The 16,405-nt window shown below is 42.7% G+C and overlaps 1 protein-coding gene across 1 annotated transcript in view; it reads right to left on the reverse strand.

Annotated features, from left to right (window-relative positions):
* Window positions 1-8,925: 8,925 nt before the first annotated feature.
* The window catches only part of LOC115773445 (leucine-rich repeat-containing G-protein coupled receptor 5), a 42,805-nt gene continuing 35,325 nt past the window's right edge, over window positions 8,926-16,405 (reverse strand). Inside the window, exons 13-20 of the mRNA XM_030720186.1 lie at window positions 15,684-15,755; window positions 14,588-14,659; window positions 14,311-14,436; window positions 13,742-13,887; window positions 12,534-12,617; window positions 11,831-12,074; window positions 11,288-11,442; window positions 8,926-10,653 (exon numbers count right to left, since the gene is read on the reverse strand). Of these exons, the coding sequence (XP_030576046.1) occupies window positions 9,917-10,653; window positions 11,288-11,442; window positions 11,831-12,074; window positions 12,534-12,617; window positions 13,742-13,887; window positions 14,311-14,436; window positions 14,588-14,659; window positions 15,684-15,755 (1,636 nt within the window). The 3' untranslated portion in view covers window positions 8,926-9,916. The remainder of the gene's footprint in view (window positions 10,654-11,287; window positions 11,443-11,830; window positions 12,075-12,533; window positions 12,618-13,741; window positions 13,888-14,310; window positions 14,437-14,587; window positions 14,660-15,683; window positions 15,756-16,405) is intronic.

A 16,405-nucleotide genomic window follows, 5' to 3' on the forward strand; every position in this document is an offset into this window, starting at 1 on the left:
ATTTTTTTTTAATAATGATTATGTTTAACACGAGTCAGAAGAAAGGCGTGGAGGAATAAAAACAGCTAGTTTTAGATATTTGTAGCCAACAAGCTGCTGATAATTCACACAGCTTCATTTTTTTCCTTAACATGAAACATGATAAACTGTAAATGACAGTATCCACACAGCAGAGGGCGCTGTTTTCTATTTGTTGTGAAGAAAATGTTACAGCTGTTTCTGCGGATGTCTGAAACCTTCTTAACCTTCAAAATGAATCAAGACCATCTGAGTTATGGTACTGATCGACAACAAGAAAAGACGTCACTGCTGTCACGTGTCCCACTGCGCTCCACACCTGTGAGGAGGGCAGTCCACTGATGCCACAGTGGTGCAAATACCTGAAGCAGTGAGCCCTACATCCAATTCCTGACTGGACCTTTGCTGGACGTCTAAATAAATACATTTTTAAAAATCTGGAACAACATGGAAACTTTGAAGCGTACGTTTGAGCTGTTGCAGTTACATCATTTGACCAGCAGATGGCAGTAAAAAGTAAATCCTGATTTCACTTTAGTTTCTCTTTGGCTTCACGGCCTGATCCTGATAAAGTGGAGTACTGGGTGCTCTAATGTATGGGCTAAATATGGGCTGTAGAAAGTTTTTTCCCCACTAAATCAAAGTAGTAACATTATAGTAACGTTACACTTCAGATCTGTGTGCCTCCATCTGGCCAGCAGGCGGTGCTGTAGGACTGCAGGACTTCTGTTCAGTCAACATGTGGCTTCATAGGCTGATAGGTCAAGCTACAGCAGGGTCACACACACACACACACACACACACACACACTATGAAACTATGAAGACAATCAGAGCGCTGCAGACACCGCCCTGTAACTGGAAAAGTTCTGCTTAAAGAAATATGATAAATGTCACTGCTTGATTACAGCTGGCCACCACAAAAACTCAGTCAACGTTCCTCCCACCTTAAAAATGTGTGTGTTCTCCTGACTGCACATTAGTGCAGTTTGTCAGAGTAATAACTGTAGCATTTCTATTATGTATGCAGTCACAAAGTGCTTCATCATTTGGAGAAAAAGTGACACATTAAAAGGTGCTAACCAGCCAAAAGTAAAGGAAACATGCTCTGAATAAACTAAAACAAGTACAGAGTTTAAGAAAAGGTGAGTCTGTAAAAACAAGTTTTCAGTAGAGTAAAACAAAGTTTAGATGCTGCAGATTTAAAGCGTGGACACCTCTGGATTTAAAAGAAAAGTATAGAACCTGCAATATTTCTATTGGCCAGCAGGAGGCAGCTCCTGATTGCTGACCTCAGTGAACACATTCCTGGTGAGTGTATTGGCTCAAGGTTATTTAGTACAACATGTTTTCTATTTAGTAAAATATGAAAGTCACAAGTCACTAGCCAATCACTGTGCGGTATCATATCCACCCCATCAAGTCTGGTTTTGAAGCGTTAAGATGCTGATGCTGTCAGCTTGAGGCTTCCCAGCAGGACTTCACTAACTACGAGCTGATGTCATGATGGCTTTTTGAAGTTTGGAGCTGTGGAAAAAAAAAAAGATGTGTTAATTATGTCACGTTTAAACATTAAACTGACAAGATTAAAATGTTAACATTAGAAATCCCTTAAAGGTGAATCAGACACACCCTAATGATCTGCTCAGACTGGGATCGTTAAATAAATTCACCTCGGCCTCAGTTCACGGTGACTCAGCGCTCCGGTTCTGTGCGCTTTGTTCTGGGTAATTGTGCGATTGCTTTAAGAAATAATCAGCGTGACTCACCTCAGTCTGGTTCTTCTCATCTGAACAAAGTTTCTAACAGCTGACTCAAACAGACGCAGAAACTTTAATGAAACACAAAATGCTCTCGTTGCTGAACCTCGAACCAGAGCCGTGAAGCACCTGAGGCTGCTCTCTGATCACCGTCTGCGCAGGTGGGTCATCAGCAGACCTCATTTAAACTCATTTAAATGTCACCATGGAAACTCACCCGCTGATTACAGTAAGACAGGTTTTTGTTGATCTGTTAGTCGACAGCGTTTGCAGAGGGGATTCTGGTTTTTGTCAGGAAAAAAAAAAAAACTCGCCATGTTTTTAGGAATAAAAAGTGATTTCAAAGACCCAAAAATGCGCACGTGGTTCAGGATGTTTAACAAACTCAGAGGCCCACTTCCTGTCTGTGCCCACAGCCTCCCACTGCCTATCCAGTCCAACTCAGCTGGGAGTCAGGCTTACACTGCTGAAGGGCGTGTTAATTAAGAGGTAGGCCTCACCTTTCTGCAACGTCCAATCAGAATCTCTGGTGATGTAGACCTCTGTCAGATGGATGTATTAAGAACGTGTCCATCACTTTGTGGAACAGTCATTCTCGGGTTTTCAGGAAATTTCAGTCATATTGATATCTTCTCAAATGAATTCATATTTCAGCTAGAGGAAAGAAAGAAAACGAGTGGAGTGAAGAGTTCTACAGTTGAGTGATTTTTGAGCACCTGTGCTCCTGTTTTCTGTCTGATCCTTCCTGTCACCCCAGCTGAACCAACACCTAACCCAGGAGCTGCCAGAGCTTCCTGTTAAAAGGGAGTTCCTCCTTCCCACTGTCACTGTGTGCTTGCTCACAGAGCATCACCTGATCATTGTGGTGGTCTCTTACAAATACTAAGTGCTTTGAGATGACTGTGAGGAGCTCAGTCATTCAGGAGTGGCTCAGAGTAGAACTGTTCCTCCTCCACACTGAAAGGAACCAGTTGAGATGCTTCAGCATCTGACTGGGATGTCTCCTGGATGCCACCTTTGTGAGATGTTTTGGGTATGCCCAACTAAGAGGAGACCCTAGGCCTGCCGCAGGACACGCTGGAGAGATCGTGTCTCAGTTTGCCATCAGAGGAGCTGATGGAGACGGCTGCAGCAGGAAATGGATAAATTGATGTCAGAATATAGAGTTTAGTGAATATAACAATATCCATCCATCTATTTTCTTCCACTTATCCAGGGTCGGGTCACGGGGCAGCAGCCTAAGCAGACAAGCCCAGACCTCCCTCTCCCCAGCCACCTCCACCATCTCATCTGGGGGGACCCCAAGGCGTTCCCAGGCCAGCCGAGAGATATAATCTCTCCAGCGTGTCCTGGGTCTGCCCCAGGGCCTCCTCTGTCCTGTAGGCCCACCTCCCACAGGAGGCGTCGTAGGGGTCGGGTGCATTGTGTGTCGGGCGGTGGCCAAAGGCGGAGGCCCTGGCAGACTGATTCCCGGCTATCGAGAGTATAAAAATAAACAAGGAAAATTTAGTTGTGTAAGCAATGCTGAAGTGGAGATTTCTGGCTCAGAGTATGAGGGAAAAAATATCATTTTGAATAAACAGTGTGGAGTAAAATTTTATTTTTAGTGGAAACTAGTTTTTAAGTAAGAGATATCAGCATGAAAGTATTTATTTACACGGAGAAAATGATTGATTTCAAATTTTCTTAAATGCTTTATTCCAATTTGCATAAACATCCAATACACAGTGTGCAGTCAAGTAAACGCCCCAAATTTCATTCCATTCAGTTGAAAGTCTGTCGAACCAAAAAAGGCCAAAATCTTAAAATCGACCAGTGTATGAAAAAAATGTTTCAGTTAATAAAATACATAATAGCCACAAGAGCAAAGTAATGCAAAAATGATACAAAACTACACCAAAAATGCACAAAATTACCAAAAGATGCAAAATGATGTGAAAGAAATGAAAAATCGCTGCAGCTCTGTGACAGCCCAGCGTGGTGCCAGCGTGGGGTCCCTCAGAAACCGCTCAGTCAGTGAACACCTGCAGCAGGTCTGGACTGATTTGTAAGGTCAGTGAAGAAGTTGGAGACTAAAAGGCGACTCATCAACATTTGTGTTAACTCAGATCCTCTGACAAAATCTTCAGTGTGTAAAATCAAAGTCTCCGTGCTATGATTCATCCGTATCATCATCCTCATCATCATCCTTCAGTCAGTGAGTCTGAATCACAGACTCCTGTGACTCATTTGGCCTAAAATTGGGTTTTAAGTTTAGACACAGATCCACGTGGAGCTGAGCGCGCTCTGTGGTCGTCGTTGTAGAGTCATCGTTCCACATGAGCAGAAAAGACTGGGAAAAAATCTCGACCTCTTTTTCCGCCTCAGCAGCTTCTGCTCCAACAGCTTCAGTCAGCTGTGAATATCCGTCATCAGTGACGCCGGTGGAGTCATTCATTAAAGATCAACAATGTCACCAAATCCTCGACTCTGGGACTGAAGTGCAGATTTGACACACATTATTCCAGTTATCCTGTAAAACGCTGATTTATACGTCGCTTCACAGAAAAATATTGTACTCCCAACTTTCCCCAACTTCACTCTGAGCTTTGCTGTAAAGACGTCAGTTTCTGAGTAAATTAACGGAAGAATCAAATATCAATCAATCAAATATCTGTCAGTACAGCTGACTCACTGCTGATCTGAGGCATGCTTGGTGTATTTAATTTGATAAGATGAATATTATTAACTGAAGCACAAATCATATTAATAATAGTCAGGTTTGGTAATCGCAAAAAAAGCACTCTGATTGGAGCTCTCACACTGACTTGACGCAACACATCGTCATTGATTGAGTAAACCTCCAAAGGTGTTGCAGCTGATTGACCTTATATATTTATTTATTTTATTCTGTTTTTTTATTTTGCATTGTGGGTCTTTGTGTGGGGCTGGTGCTTTTCAACCACCAAATCAACCCCCACAGCTGAAAGCTGAAGCCATCATGGAGATACTAAAGACTGCAGTTCCTCTAATGCCCACCAGAGGCTGCAGCAGTGAGTCCCCACAGACTTTACAGCAGAAATAAACATGTTTACAGCCTGATACACAAAATTGGTTTGGTCTTAATTTAAGCCTTTATATCTGTATATGGGATTGTTTGAATACAGATGGTACTTAAATTTCGGGGTGTGGAGTCTTTGACTGACAGGTGGATGGTGACACAGGCGGCTGTAGCTGCTAGCTGACCTGTGTTTGTGCTATTGGAAACTTTTTAATGCAATTATCTGACCAGTAATATGGCGTTCATTGTACTAACAGGCGTCCAAAAAAAATCTGAGCTCCAAAACACTAACACTGAAGCGTCAAAAAGTCAACCCATGGGGGCCGCCACAGTGGCTGCTGTCTTTTATATACAGTTTATGGCACCCCTGGGTCTCCATCCAGCAGCCGCTGCTCCCCTGAGGTTCTGGCTGTGTGGCTGTGGGTGAGACTCAGAGGATAGGTTCCCACAGGTTTCTGTCTTGGCTCTGTCTAAATATAATGCACATATGTTTGAGTCAGTTTTTTTCTGTTCTTTCTGGTGAAAAACAAACAAACAAACAGCAATATCTCAGTGCAGTTTCAGCCAAACACTTTATTCATGTCACAAACTAAAACTTCATCCTCAGTATTACAAACTAAATCAAAAACACTCAAATATTTTACAAAAGTTTACAAGATGACCAGAAATCAGGTGACGGGACAAAGTTTGAAATGTTCAGGTTTTAAGAAAACTTATAAACTTATTTTTTATTTATTTTTATTTATTTTAAGTGCTGGTCAGAGGAAGAGCGAACATTCAAACAGTCATGCTTTGTTTTTTCTTTTTTTGTTAAATTTGCTCTGGTACTACACCTGCATGTGGTGGGCGGAGCCAGAGACACTGCCCACATTTTAATTTTTTTTTTACATGATGGAGTCAAATTGTTACAAAAGAGAAAAGAAATGCAGTGATTGTATTTATCTTGTTTTTCCCTCTCAAGCTCACACTGAATTTGGGTAAAAGTTCATGCAGATTATGCAGGATGCAGACATGATCATGCAACATGGTTACATTAATTAAACATTTAAATGCATGCAGAAAACAAGTTTCCAGGCTGTATGATTGTCTTAAGCCCAGTTTACATGCAGTCATTTAATTTACATCTTAGATTGTTTGGAAGGTGAAACCAAGCAGCAGCTTCATGGCCTGAAAACTGCAGTTCCTCTAACGTCCACACGAGGCTGCAGCAGTGAGTCCGTCCCCACAGACTCCCATGATAAAATGTCCAACTTAGAAATAAACATGTTTACAGCCTGATGCAAAAACTGCTTTGGTCTCTATAGCTAATTTCACTCTTCATAACAACTGGGAGGGGAATTTTTTCATAGCCCATCTGTTTAAGTTATATTAAGTCTCAAAGTTTGCATTATTAGGGGTGTGGCACCTTTGACTGACAGGTAGACAGCCTGATATTAAATAACTTTTTTTTTTTAAATGGATGGACGGATTGAAATGATAGTTTAATAATACTCTGGCTCATGGAGGTACATATTTACAACAGTATAAATTAAATTCAGAAGAAAATCAAATCTTGATATGGGGCCAAAATGGAAAAACATTAAAGATTTCTCACAGTCTGCACAAAAAGGAAAAAGGGATTGTCACAGTAGCTTGTATTTACAACAATATGCACACGCATTTACTGTACGTACACACACACACACACACACACACACACACACACACACACACACACACACACACACACACACACACACACACACACACACACACAGTCACGCATGTAGAATCTGGTTAATATGATGTTTCCTTAGTCCACAAAACAGGAAGTGTAACGCTCCTGCTTACTGAAGGTGTTTGAGGTCCGATCTTACTAATTTAAACCCATTTGGAAAGTTAAAAGTGTGAAATGGAGACAGCAGAAAAGGCTCAAACAGAAAGGGACGACACACTTTTTCAGATTTAGTGTGTTTAGTGTGAGCTACACCCCTGATGGTACATTTCTCCACCCTCAGCTTTCTGTTTGGTTATTCCTATGAGCCAAAGTCTTTTAATATTTAAGCACTAACCACCGGGAACACACGGTCTACAGCATGAATTCCACCTGAAACATTTTGGCGGCACACCAGATGTTGCCTCTCATTTACAGCATGCTAGCAGTGTTAGCCTTTAAAGCTGCAGACACTGTGATTATTAATCATGTATGAGGTGTTAACTCACACGAGACGTTTTGATGGCCCAGCCTGAAGCTCATCTTGTTTCAGGGTCACTGAGCTTTTTGCTCACACTGGTACATTCAATATTCCGATCTCATAATTTGAAAGCTTGGCCAGTTCAGTAGGAACGTTCATCACTAGAAGAGGAGATACAGTCCCAGTCAAAAGTTTGGACACACCTTCTCACACCTCTAATTTTTCCCCACATAAATTAATACTGAAGTCATTCAGACTATGAAGGAACACACAAGGAATCATGCAGTGAACTTAAAAAAACACTCTTGGCTTTCTCTCCATCAGCTTCATGAGGTCATCACCTGAAATAGTTCTCCAACAGTCTTGAAGGAGTTCCCAGAGGTGCTGAGCACCTGTTGGCTGCTTTGCCTTCACTCTGCGGTCCAACTCATCCCAAACCATCTCAGCTGGGTTTAGATCAGATGATTGTGGAGGCCAGGTCATCTGATGCAGCACTCCATCACCCTCTTTCCTGGTCAAATAGCCCTTACAGAGCCTGGAGGTGTGTTTGGGGTCATTGTCCTGTTGAAAAACAAATGATGGTCCCACTAAGCTCAAACCAGATGGGATGTTGCTGCAGGATGCTGTGGTAGCCGTGCTGGGTAAGTGTTCCTTGGATTTTGAATAAATCGCCGACAGTGTCACCAGAAAAGCACCCCCATACCATCACACTTCCTCCTCCATACTTCATGGTGGGAACTACAAGTGTAGAAACCAAATCAACTTTCCTGCATCATACAGAGACATGATGGTGTTTGGAACCATAAATCTCAGATTTGGACTCATCAGACCAAAGGACAGACTCCCACTGGTCTAATGTCCATTCCTTGGTCCAAACCATTCTCTTCCTCTTGTTGTTCCTCCTTAGAAGTGTCTTCTTTGGAGCAATTCAAGCATAAAGTCCAGATTCATGCAGTCTTCTCTGAACAGCTGATGTTGAGATGTGTGCACTAGTTGAACTCTGTGAAGCATTAACTTATCTGGTGGCATTAACTTGCTGTTTCTGGTAACTCTGATGAACTTATCCTGTTACAGAGGGAACTCCTGGTCTTCCTCTCCTGGGGGAGTCCTGATGAGAGCCAGTTTCATCATAACGTTTGATGATCTTTGCGACTCCACTTGAGGACACTTTCAAAGTTCTTGAAATTTGTTGGATTGACTGACCTTCATTTCTTAAAGTAATGATGGACTGTCTTTTTACTTTACTAGTTGAGTCGTTCTTGCCTTAATATGGATTAGATCATTACTGAAACAGGACTGTTCACTGTATACCAGCTTTACCTGTTCACAACACAACTGATCGTCGCAAACACATTAAGAGGGCACGAAACTCAAGAAATTAACTCTTGACAGGCACAGCTGTTAACTGAAAGCCATTCCAGGTGACTGCCTCATATTCTGGTTTTGTTTAAAATTTTTTTGTTTAATAAATAATTCTATATGAATTTCTTCATAGATGACTTTAGTATTAATCTACAATGCAGACAATTTCTAAATACTGGAAAACCCCTGAATTAGAGGGTGTGTCCAAACTTTTGCCTGGTACTGTCTATGACAGGAAACAAGGAAAAGGAACAGGTCTACTTTAATTCTAGGAGTGGACACAGGAAGTGATGCTGATAGTTGAGCCAGGTGAGAGGACCAGTTTCTTTTCCCAGCTGAACATGAGCTTCAGCTCTTTGTCTCCTGATTCCCACATGGATGTTCCACTTTTCACACACACTCGCAAAAACACGAGCTGTTACCAGCAGCATGTGAGGCAACATTTGGTAACACTGCGCTGTAAATTGTGTCACATTTCAAAATAAAAGCTGCTGAATTTACACCCTTCATAATGCCTGTGTGTGTGTGTGTGTGTGTGTGTGTGTGTGTGTGTGTGTGTGTGTGTGTGTGTGTGTGTGTGTGTGTGTGTGTGTGTCCTGGTCAGAAGCCCAGGATTCACCAATAAGGGACCAAGCACATGTTCCATCTTCTCCTACGTCTCAGCTTTTTTTTGTCTTTACTGGACAGTTTGCTGCAGAAAACAAAAAAAGATGATGGAGAGAGAAAAGTATACAACAGAAATTCCTGGTGAGTTTACGGTGAGCACCCTTCACCTTCACCATCCTCTGCTACATTTGCTGCCTCACAGTCCCATCAGTCAGTCTGCTGTGGATTATACATACTGTATGAATGTGTGTTGGTTTTGTCTCACCTGACAAAGGCTGGGCTGGAGCCTTGATGTGCCCTCTGAGGACAGTTTTCATTATTTTTATTTTCTGTTTTTTCAGAACCTCTGAAATTCACTTGTGACTATATTTAAATGTCACTGATTTGAGCCCCATTTGGACCGGACATTAAAATTAGGCAGAGGTAAAATATTCCCTCTGGTCCCTGTAATGTACACCTCATGAAGTTGGGTCAGAAGCACAAACAAAACCCACAGAATTTTCTTAAGTGTTTCCCTAAAATCTTCACGATCTTAAGGTTTTTTCAGTATCCAATTAGTCTGAGCTCCAGTTTTTGTGGGTGAAATTCTAGGATTTATTTAGATGTTACTTATCACCTTTTAGCAGGTACCTGTGTCTGTGCATTGCTTCCATACAATCTATGCATGCAACCCATCCAAATGGTGGTTGAGGTGTTAAAACAGGACCTGGGATAGGTGTGGAAAATGATTCACAACAATCACTGCTCAGAGCAGGTTAAACGAAATCACCCAATTTCTCTACATGAAGAAATCCCAACCAAATAGGGCTTTGTTCTTCTGTTTTAATGCACTTAATACTTTACATTGTATTAAATTACAGCCAATCAGGTGCCTGTTTGATTGTACAGTGACCGTCCGGCACAACGTTCACATATTTGGCTTTTGTCAAGTGAGACTTGAAACCTTTTGTGTTGAGTTTATTGAATCGGAGCAACAAACATTGCTGAATGTTGTGCGTCACTCCTTGCTCGTCCTTGCCCCACTTCCTCCTCCTCTTCTTTTACACCTCCAATAAGTACCAGCACCTGTGTTGAGTCACATGACTGTTTCTCTGCATCCTCATCATATGTTGAATCCAGTGTGCGTGGCCTCAGACCTCCTCCAGCTCGCCCCCCTGCTCCTCCTGCCCTGTGTAGCTTCGGTAGCACCACACCCTTGCAGGTACGTTTGGCCAGCGCTGCCAGTTCCTCCCTGGCGAGTGGGTTGAAGAGGAGGTAGAGTAGTGGGTTGACACAGGCTGGGAGCGGTGCCACGAGCAGCAGCACCCCTTTCGCTGCCTCTGGTCCGGCGGCAGGGAGGCGCAGCAGGGAGGAGAAGGTGAGGAAGGCAACAGGGAGGTAGAGGAGGCAGTCGGAGAAAAGCAGCCAGGCCACGTGTCGTGTCAGTGCCGCCTCCTCCTCTGAGCTGGGCGGAGCCTTGTGGGCGCGACAGTAGAGATGTGTGTAGGCGAGCGTCATGAGGAGGAAGCAGAGCGAGTCGAAGAGCACCAGGGAGACGGAGAAGGCCAGGGAGGATGATGATGATGAGGAAGGCAGTGGCAAACAGAGGGATGTGCTACTGTGTCCGGCCACCAGGGAGGGCATTGTGACGGTGACGCCCAACAGGAAACACAGACAGATGGAAACACGGATGAACAACGGCAATGGAGAGTGACCTGCATGAAAAAGAAGTGAAATCAGAAATCATCTTCAAGAGTGTCTGAATTCTGGCAGGTGAAAATATAGAACAACACGTGCTTGATATCAATGTGTATATTTTAAGACTGTATCCAGTCTGCACCCAAAGATATGTTACGGCTGAAATGACATTAGAAAGGTTGCAGTTATTATTACAGGCCAACATTACTAAGTAAATGTTGAAGTCAGATATTCAAATTAAAGTACAGATGAGCTGTGAAAGATCGGTTTTAGTAAAAAATGTCTGTTAGGTTATTTTTATTATCCACTGCCAGAGACAGACAACCATTCGCACTCATATTCACACGTATGGGCGATTTTAGAATGAACCCAACCCCCACTAACTGCAAACAAACTAAACACCAAACCTAACTAAAATCAACAATATACAAAAATATCTTTAGTTTTTGTCTTTGTGAGTTTGCTCAAATTTGTCAAGCAGCCTGATGTTTATGCATATAGAAATGTGTCATCTGCATAAAAATGTACGTTATGATTTTGGCATAGTGTTGTCTGTGTAAAAGTCTACTTTGCAGTTTTGAGTGGCAGACACAATAATGTTTGTGTGTAGGGTGAATAACAGCTGGTGAGTCCACGTAAATGCTTCCTCACCGCTGCTGCCAGCAGTTTTGCTGTGTCCTACGGTGGCGGTCAGGCATCGCTCCAGAGCAGCAACAGTCAGCAAGAAGAGGCCGGTCTGCGACGCAAACACGCAAAGGAAGCCACTGAGTCGGCACAGGAAACTGCTCTCCCACTTTGCCCCGTACCTGCAACACACAATAGCAAAACACTGAGCACAGTCCGAACACCTCTGGTACCACTCTTCAAATCTACCACAGATTAAACTGCTGAACCAACTATTTCCACACTTCTCACCATCTTCATAATCCTCACTACACTTACTGTTTTTGAGAGTCTCTCAAATCAATTGTTCATCATTTCCTCAATTTTTAGAATGCCACAGTTTCCCCCCAAATCATCATAATAGGGAGTCCATGGAATTCCCAATTTCCCAATAATATACACCCCCCCAAATCCATGATCCTAGGATCTCCTAAATTCCACAGTGCTTTAAGAATACCCAGAGCCCTCTAGGTTCCTCCACAATCTCAAGACTTCCACAGTTCCCCAGTGTCTTCTGGCTTGGTGTCCTACCTCCAGAAGCTGCTGAATGTCCAGGCATCCACTGCCGCCAGCCAGCCACTCCAGACTCCCATCAGGCCATTCACCAGAGCCAACAAGCCAATCAGTAGTTTGGGGGGCGTGACAGAGGTGGCTGGAGAAAAGAAGACTGAAAGGACAACGAGGCTGTTGCTGACCAATGAGATCACTGCGATGAGCCAAACCCCACCGCGGATCATCCAGCTGCCGAGCAGATGGAGGCAGGGACGGAACGGTCCTGTAGGAAAATAAACCATTAATATAATGTTTTAAATGTCCTTATACACGCAATGTTTATGGTTCTAAGTCTTAAAAATGATGCTTATGTGTTCCTGCAGCGCCCTCAGATAACAATAACTAAGATATCGATTTCATACAAATGACCATAATCCAAAAAGTGTGGCTCTCTGCTCTTATTTGCAATTTAGGTGTTTTTTTAAATGCTACTCTTCTGAATTTATAAACTTATTTTAATACAAAAATATTAATTTGGAGCTATACATTTTCTCACAGATAAATAGATTCATAGAGCTGCATCATAGAGCTGCAGTCAAGTTAACCTGATTTTCTAAAATAAACTGTGAATCAGTAACTCCTGAATAAATCAAATCCATTTCAGAGTGGTGCTTCCTTCATTTCATATTGCAGATGTGTGTTTTCTTGTGTTTTACAGGCATGGGGTTTTTTTTTTTGGTACCTGGTGTCGGGCTGCAGTGAACAGAGTGTTGAGGTTTGGGCTCATCTTCCATCTCCATCAGAAAATCTTCCCAGTCCTGATCCACTGCAGAGACACGGTGTTCTTTTAAGTGGAAAAACAAGGATCAGCATATGCAGAGCTGCTTGTGTGTTTCCTGCGTGCTGGAAGTCGTTTAGCTAAGAAAACAGATTTGAACTGGCAATCAGTCAAATTTGAAACTGGTAAGTTTTATTTTTATGGTCCTGTTCCAGGAACATTTTGATTATACCTCATATTTAATATTACGTAAAGCTGTGGAACTTTCCATTTTCCAGCCATTTATTACCTGCTTTCCACTGTGACCTAAGTTTTCACAACATTTTTGTATCTAATGATGAAAAATGATGACCTGAATGAAATTTTAGGGCTGGCCTTCAGTGTAGAACAGTGCCTCAGATTCTTCCTTTGCATGAATGCTTAATAAGCTCCATGTTGTTGTTTTGAAGTACAATAAACAAAATAATAAGATCTCATGATCTAAGCCCATCCCAAAGGATCTATCCTGAGTTTTCTGTGGGTAAAATACTGTAATGGAGACCTCTGCCAAAAACTTCAGTTCCTCTAGCGCCCTCTTGAGGTTGGTTCCAAAAATGAGTGCCCATAATCTCCCGTGTTATAATGTCCAACGTTACAGCAGAAATAAACATTTACAGCCTGCTTCAAAAAACTGTTTTGTCTCTATAGCCAATGTCCATTTTCACTACAATTGTATGGAGGTTGAATTAAGGCTTATTGTATAAATTGTATAATTAGGGACATGCTAGCAGTCTATTAGGGCTCACCTCCATTAACTGGAGTCCCTGAACTGGACCTCTTGGCTGTGTTTGTGCTGTTGGAGCCGTTTGGAGCATTTTTAATGTAATTATCTGTAATAAAATAATGTGGCTGCTGTGTGGTTAGTTGTACTAACAGACTGTCCAAGAAGTCTGTGCTCCAGTTTTGGTCTGTTATTTATGAATGCAGCTTGCTAACCAAGCCTGCCAGTCTTATCAGATAACTTAGCAGTCGACCCTCTTCTCCAAATATGGTCATTTTTGGCTCAAGAAGAAGAGAAGGATAGTAGTCACCATAAAGTTTAAGCTCAAACAGGGGCTTCAAAGTGTGGAGCCCACAAACCAGTGGGTGGCTACGTCCATCTTTTATGTACAGTCACATATCTTGGGGTTCACCTTGGCTGGAAAGGATAGCAGCATCTCTCCCAGTGGAATCTGCTGCTTCCTCTCTCTCCCAGGACAAGCCTCCTCCTCCTCCTCCTCCTCTCCTCTCACAGGAGATGAAAGCACAGCACTGGAAGGCATAAGGGAGCTCCATCACCCTGAGCACACACACAGACACACACACAGACACACACAAAGTGATAAACACCTCTATCTGTCCAAACACAGCTCAGTGGAATGTCCCTTTAAATGCTTTCAATCAGACATGGAGGCGATAGATTACTCTGTGTGTGTGTGTGTGAGTGTGTGTGTGTGTGTGTGTGTGTGTGTGTGTGTGTGTGTGTGTGTGTCACATCTAAACATTGCAGGAGTTAATCAGCAGCAAAGTGGCTGTTAATTCAAACCTTTTCCTAAATTACATCAGCTGTGTTTGCACTGCAGGAGTGATTTGCGGATAAATTGCCCCCCCCCCCCCCCCCCACCGGTGACCATGTTGGAGGTCCTGCATCACAGCATCACAGTGTTAAGTGGACGTCTCTCATTATAATTATATTTTCCTTTGCTTGTGAGTGAATGCCCACCTGACTCGGGGCAGATCCTCTCGAGCTATCAACTCCATCAGCTGCTCGTTTCCAGCCAGCCGCAGGTGAGTCAAACTCTGCAGGCCAATCAGAGGCAGGGAAGAAAGCTGATTGGATGACAGGTCACTGCAAAGATGGAGGAAGGAAGGGTGTAGAAACCAGTTAGTTACATTTTTACTGTGAAATTCTACAACTTAGGGAAACAGGCGAAAGGCCCCCAAAGAACGATGCTAAAAGATGGTGCTGGCGACAGATGTGCAGATGAATAAAAACTCACAGTTTGGTGAGAGCTGGGAGAGCAGAGAATGAGTTCGGCTTCACTGATTTCAGTCTGTTCCAAGATAAATCACTGCAGGACACAAAGAGAGGCAGTTAGCAAACAAACCAGCAACCATGTGATCACAAAATGTGAACTAAAATCCTCACACAAAATTTAAAAGATGACCAACCACTGCCTTCTAAATGTCCAGTAAAATCTATAATAAGTTATTTTTGCTAAATACCAGCTGTGATGTAGTTACTTTTATCTTTTTACCTACTGATATTTTTATTGAACAGATGATTGAAAAACTTCATTTTTGTTACGATATCCTTCTGGTTATCAACCCAGTCAGAAGGGTTTGTGGAAATATGTGAAAAAACAACAATTTCCATGGCATGACCTTTGAGTTTCTTGTGATTTTATCTGTGTGTGTAAATTTTAGCTCATTAATACCCTCACACAAACACACAAACCCTCTTTGTTTTGTTGTGCCAGTTTAATCTCTTGGTAAACTCTGTTTGCTGATCCGAGCTCTGCTGTTGTGTAGGCGCTCTTTGTTTTTAATCCCAGAACAAAAAGGAAGTGTGTACATAATACTCTTACATCTATAATACCATAATAAAATTAGTCATAATGTTCAGACAGGCATGACCCGCTCCTCAGTTTGAGATGCTGAAATAGTGGCAGCTACAAACATGCAAAAATACAAATTGCAGCAAAGTGGCTGTTAATTCAAACTTTTTCCTAAATCACATCAGCAGTGTTTGCACTGCAGGAGTGATTTGTGAATAATTACACAATGCAGTAGCAGTATCAGTACTGTTAGTGTGAGCCGTAGTATCAGGTGTAGTGCTGTGCAGATTCTTGTCTTTGTTCCAAACTATGGCATCAAACCTGTCCCGTCAACGAGCAGACCACCTGGATGACTAAGGTCCCATTTGGGAATACTTACAGAGGGATCGCCGCTCGGGATCTGCCGGCCAATTACTGCGTGTGCGTGTGTGTGTGTGTGTGTGTGTGTGTGTGTGTGTGTGTGTGTGTGTGTGTGTGTGTGTGTGTGTGTATGTGTGTGTGTGTGTATGTGTGTGTGTGTGTGTGTGTATGTGCTTACAGTGAGCGTAGTGATAGTAGACCAGCGAATGTGTTTTCCTCCAGTTCTTCTACCTCGTTGTGGTGCAGATCACTGTGAAACACACACACACACACACACACACACACACACACACACACACACACACACACACACGTTTGTATTTCTATCTCTTCTATCTCTTAACTCTCAGACTGTAAATGAAACATGGTTTGGATGAGAGACTGAAGTGTGTGGTTCACACGCTGCATCTGTAAGCTGCAGCGGAGCATCGCAGTAAAATCCTAGAATTTCACTCCCAAAAAACGGGAGCTCAGTCTTCCTGGAGGGTCTGTTGGTGCAAATTAATCACACAGCAGTCATATTATTGGTCAGAGAGTTAAATGTGTCACCCTCTTCCCCCGATACCGTCATTATGAAGGGGTGAATGTTTATTTCTGCTCTGGATAGTTTAACAATGGAGGCTTTGGAAACTGACTCACTTTCACAAAGAGCCTCAAATGGACATTAGAGGAACTGCAGGGGGGGGGTTACCACTTGATCAAACCTGAATCCCCCCAAATCTGAAGCCTCTACCAGTGCTTTGAAGACACGTCTCAGCTTTGACTGTACAAAATGTCCTCACAAGTTCCAAAACTCACAAAAACAGCATACATGCACACACATATCAGCTAAGGTTGTTTCCATTACATCACTTTAATGAATGTTTTACAGCAAGTGTTTCCTGAATGACCTGATTGGTC

The sequence above is a fragment of the Archocentrus centrarchus genome, chromosome 23 (assembly GCF_007364275.1).
Source record: "Archocentrus centrarchus isolate MPI-CPG fArcCen1 chromosome 23, fArcCen1, whole genome shotgun sequence".
NCBI lineage: Eukaryota > Metazoa > Chordata > Actinopteri > Cichliformes > Cichlidae > Archocentrus > Archocentrus centrarchus.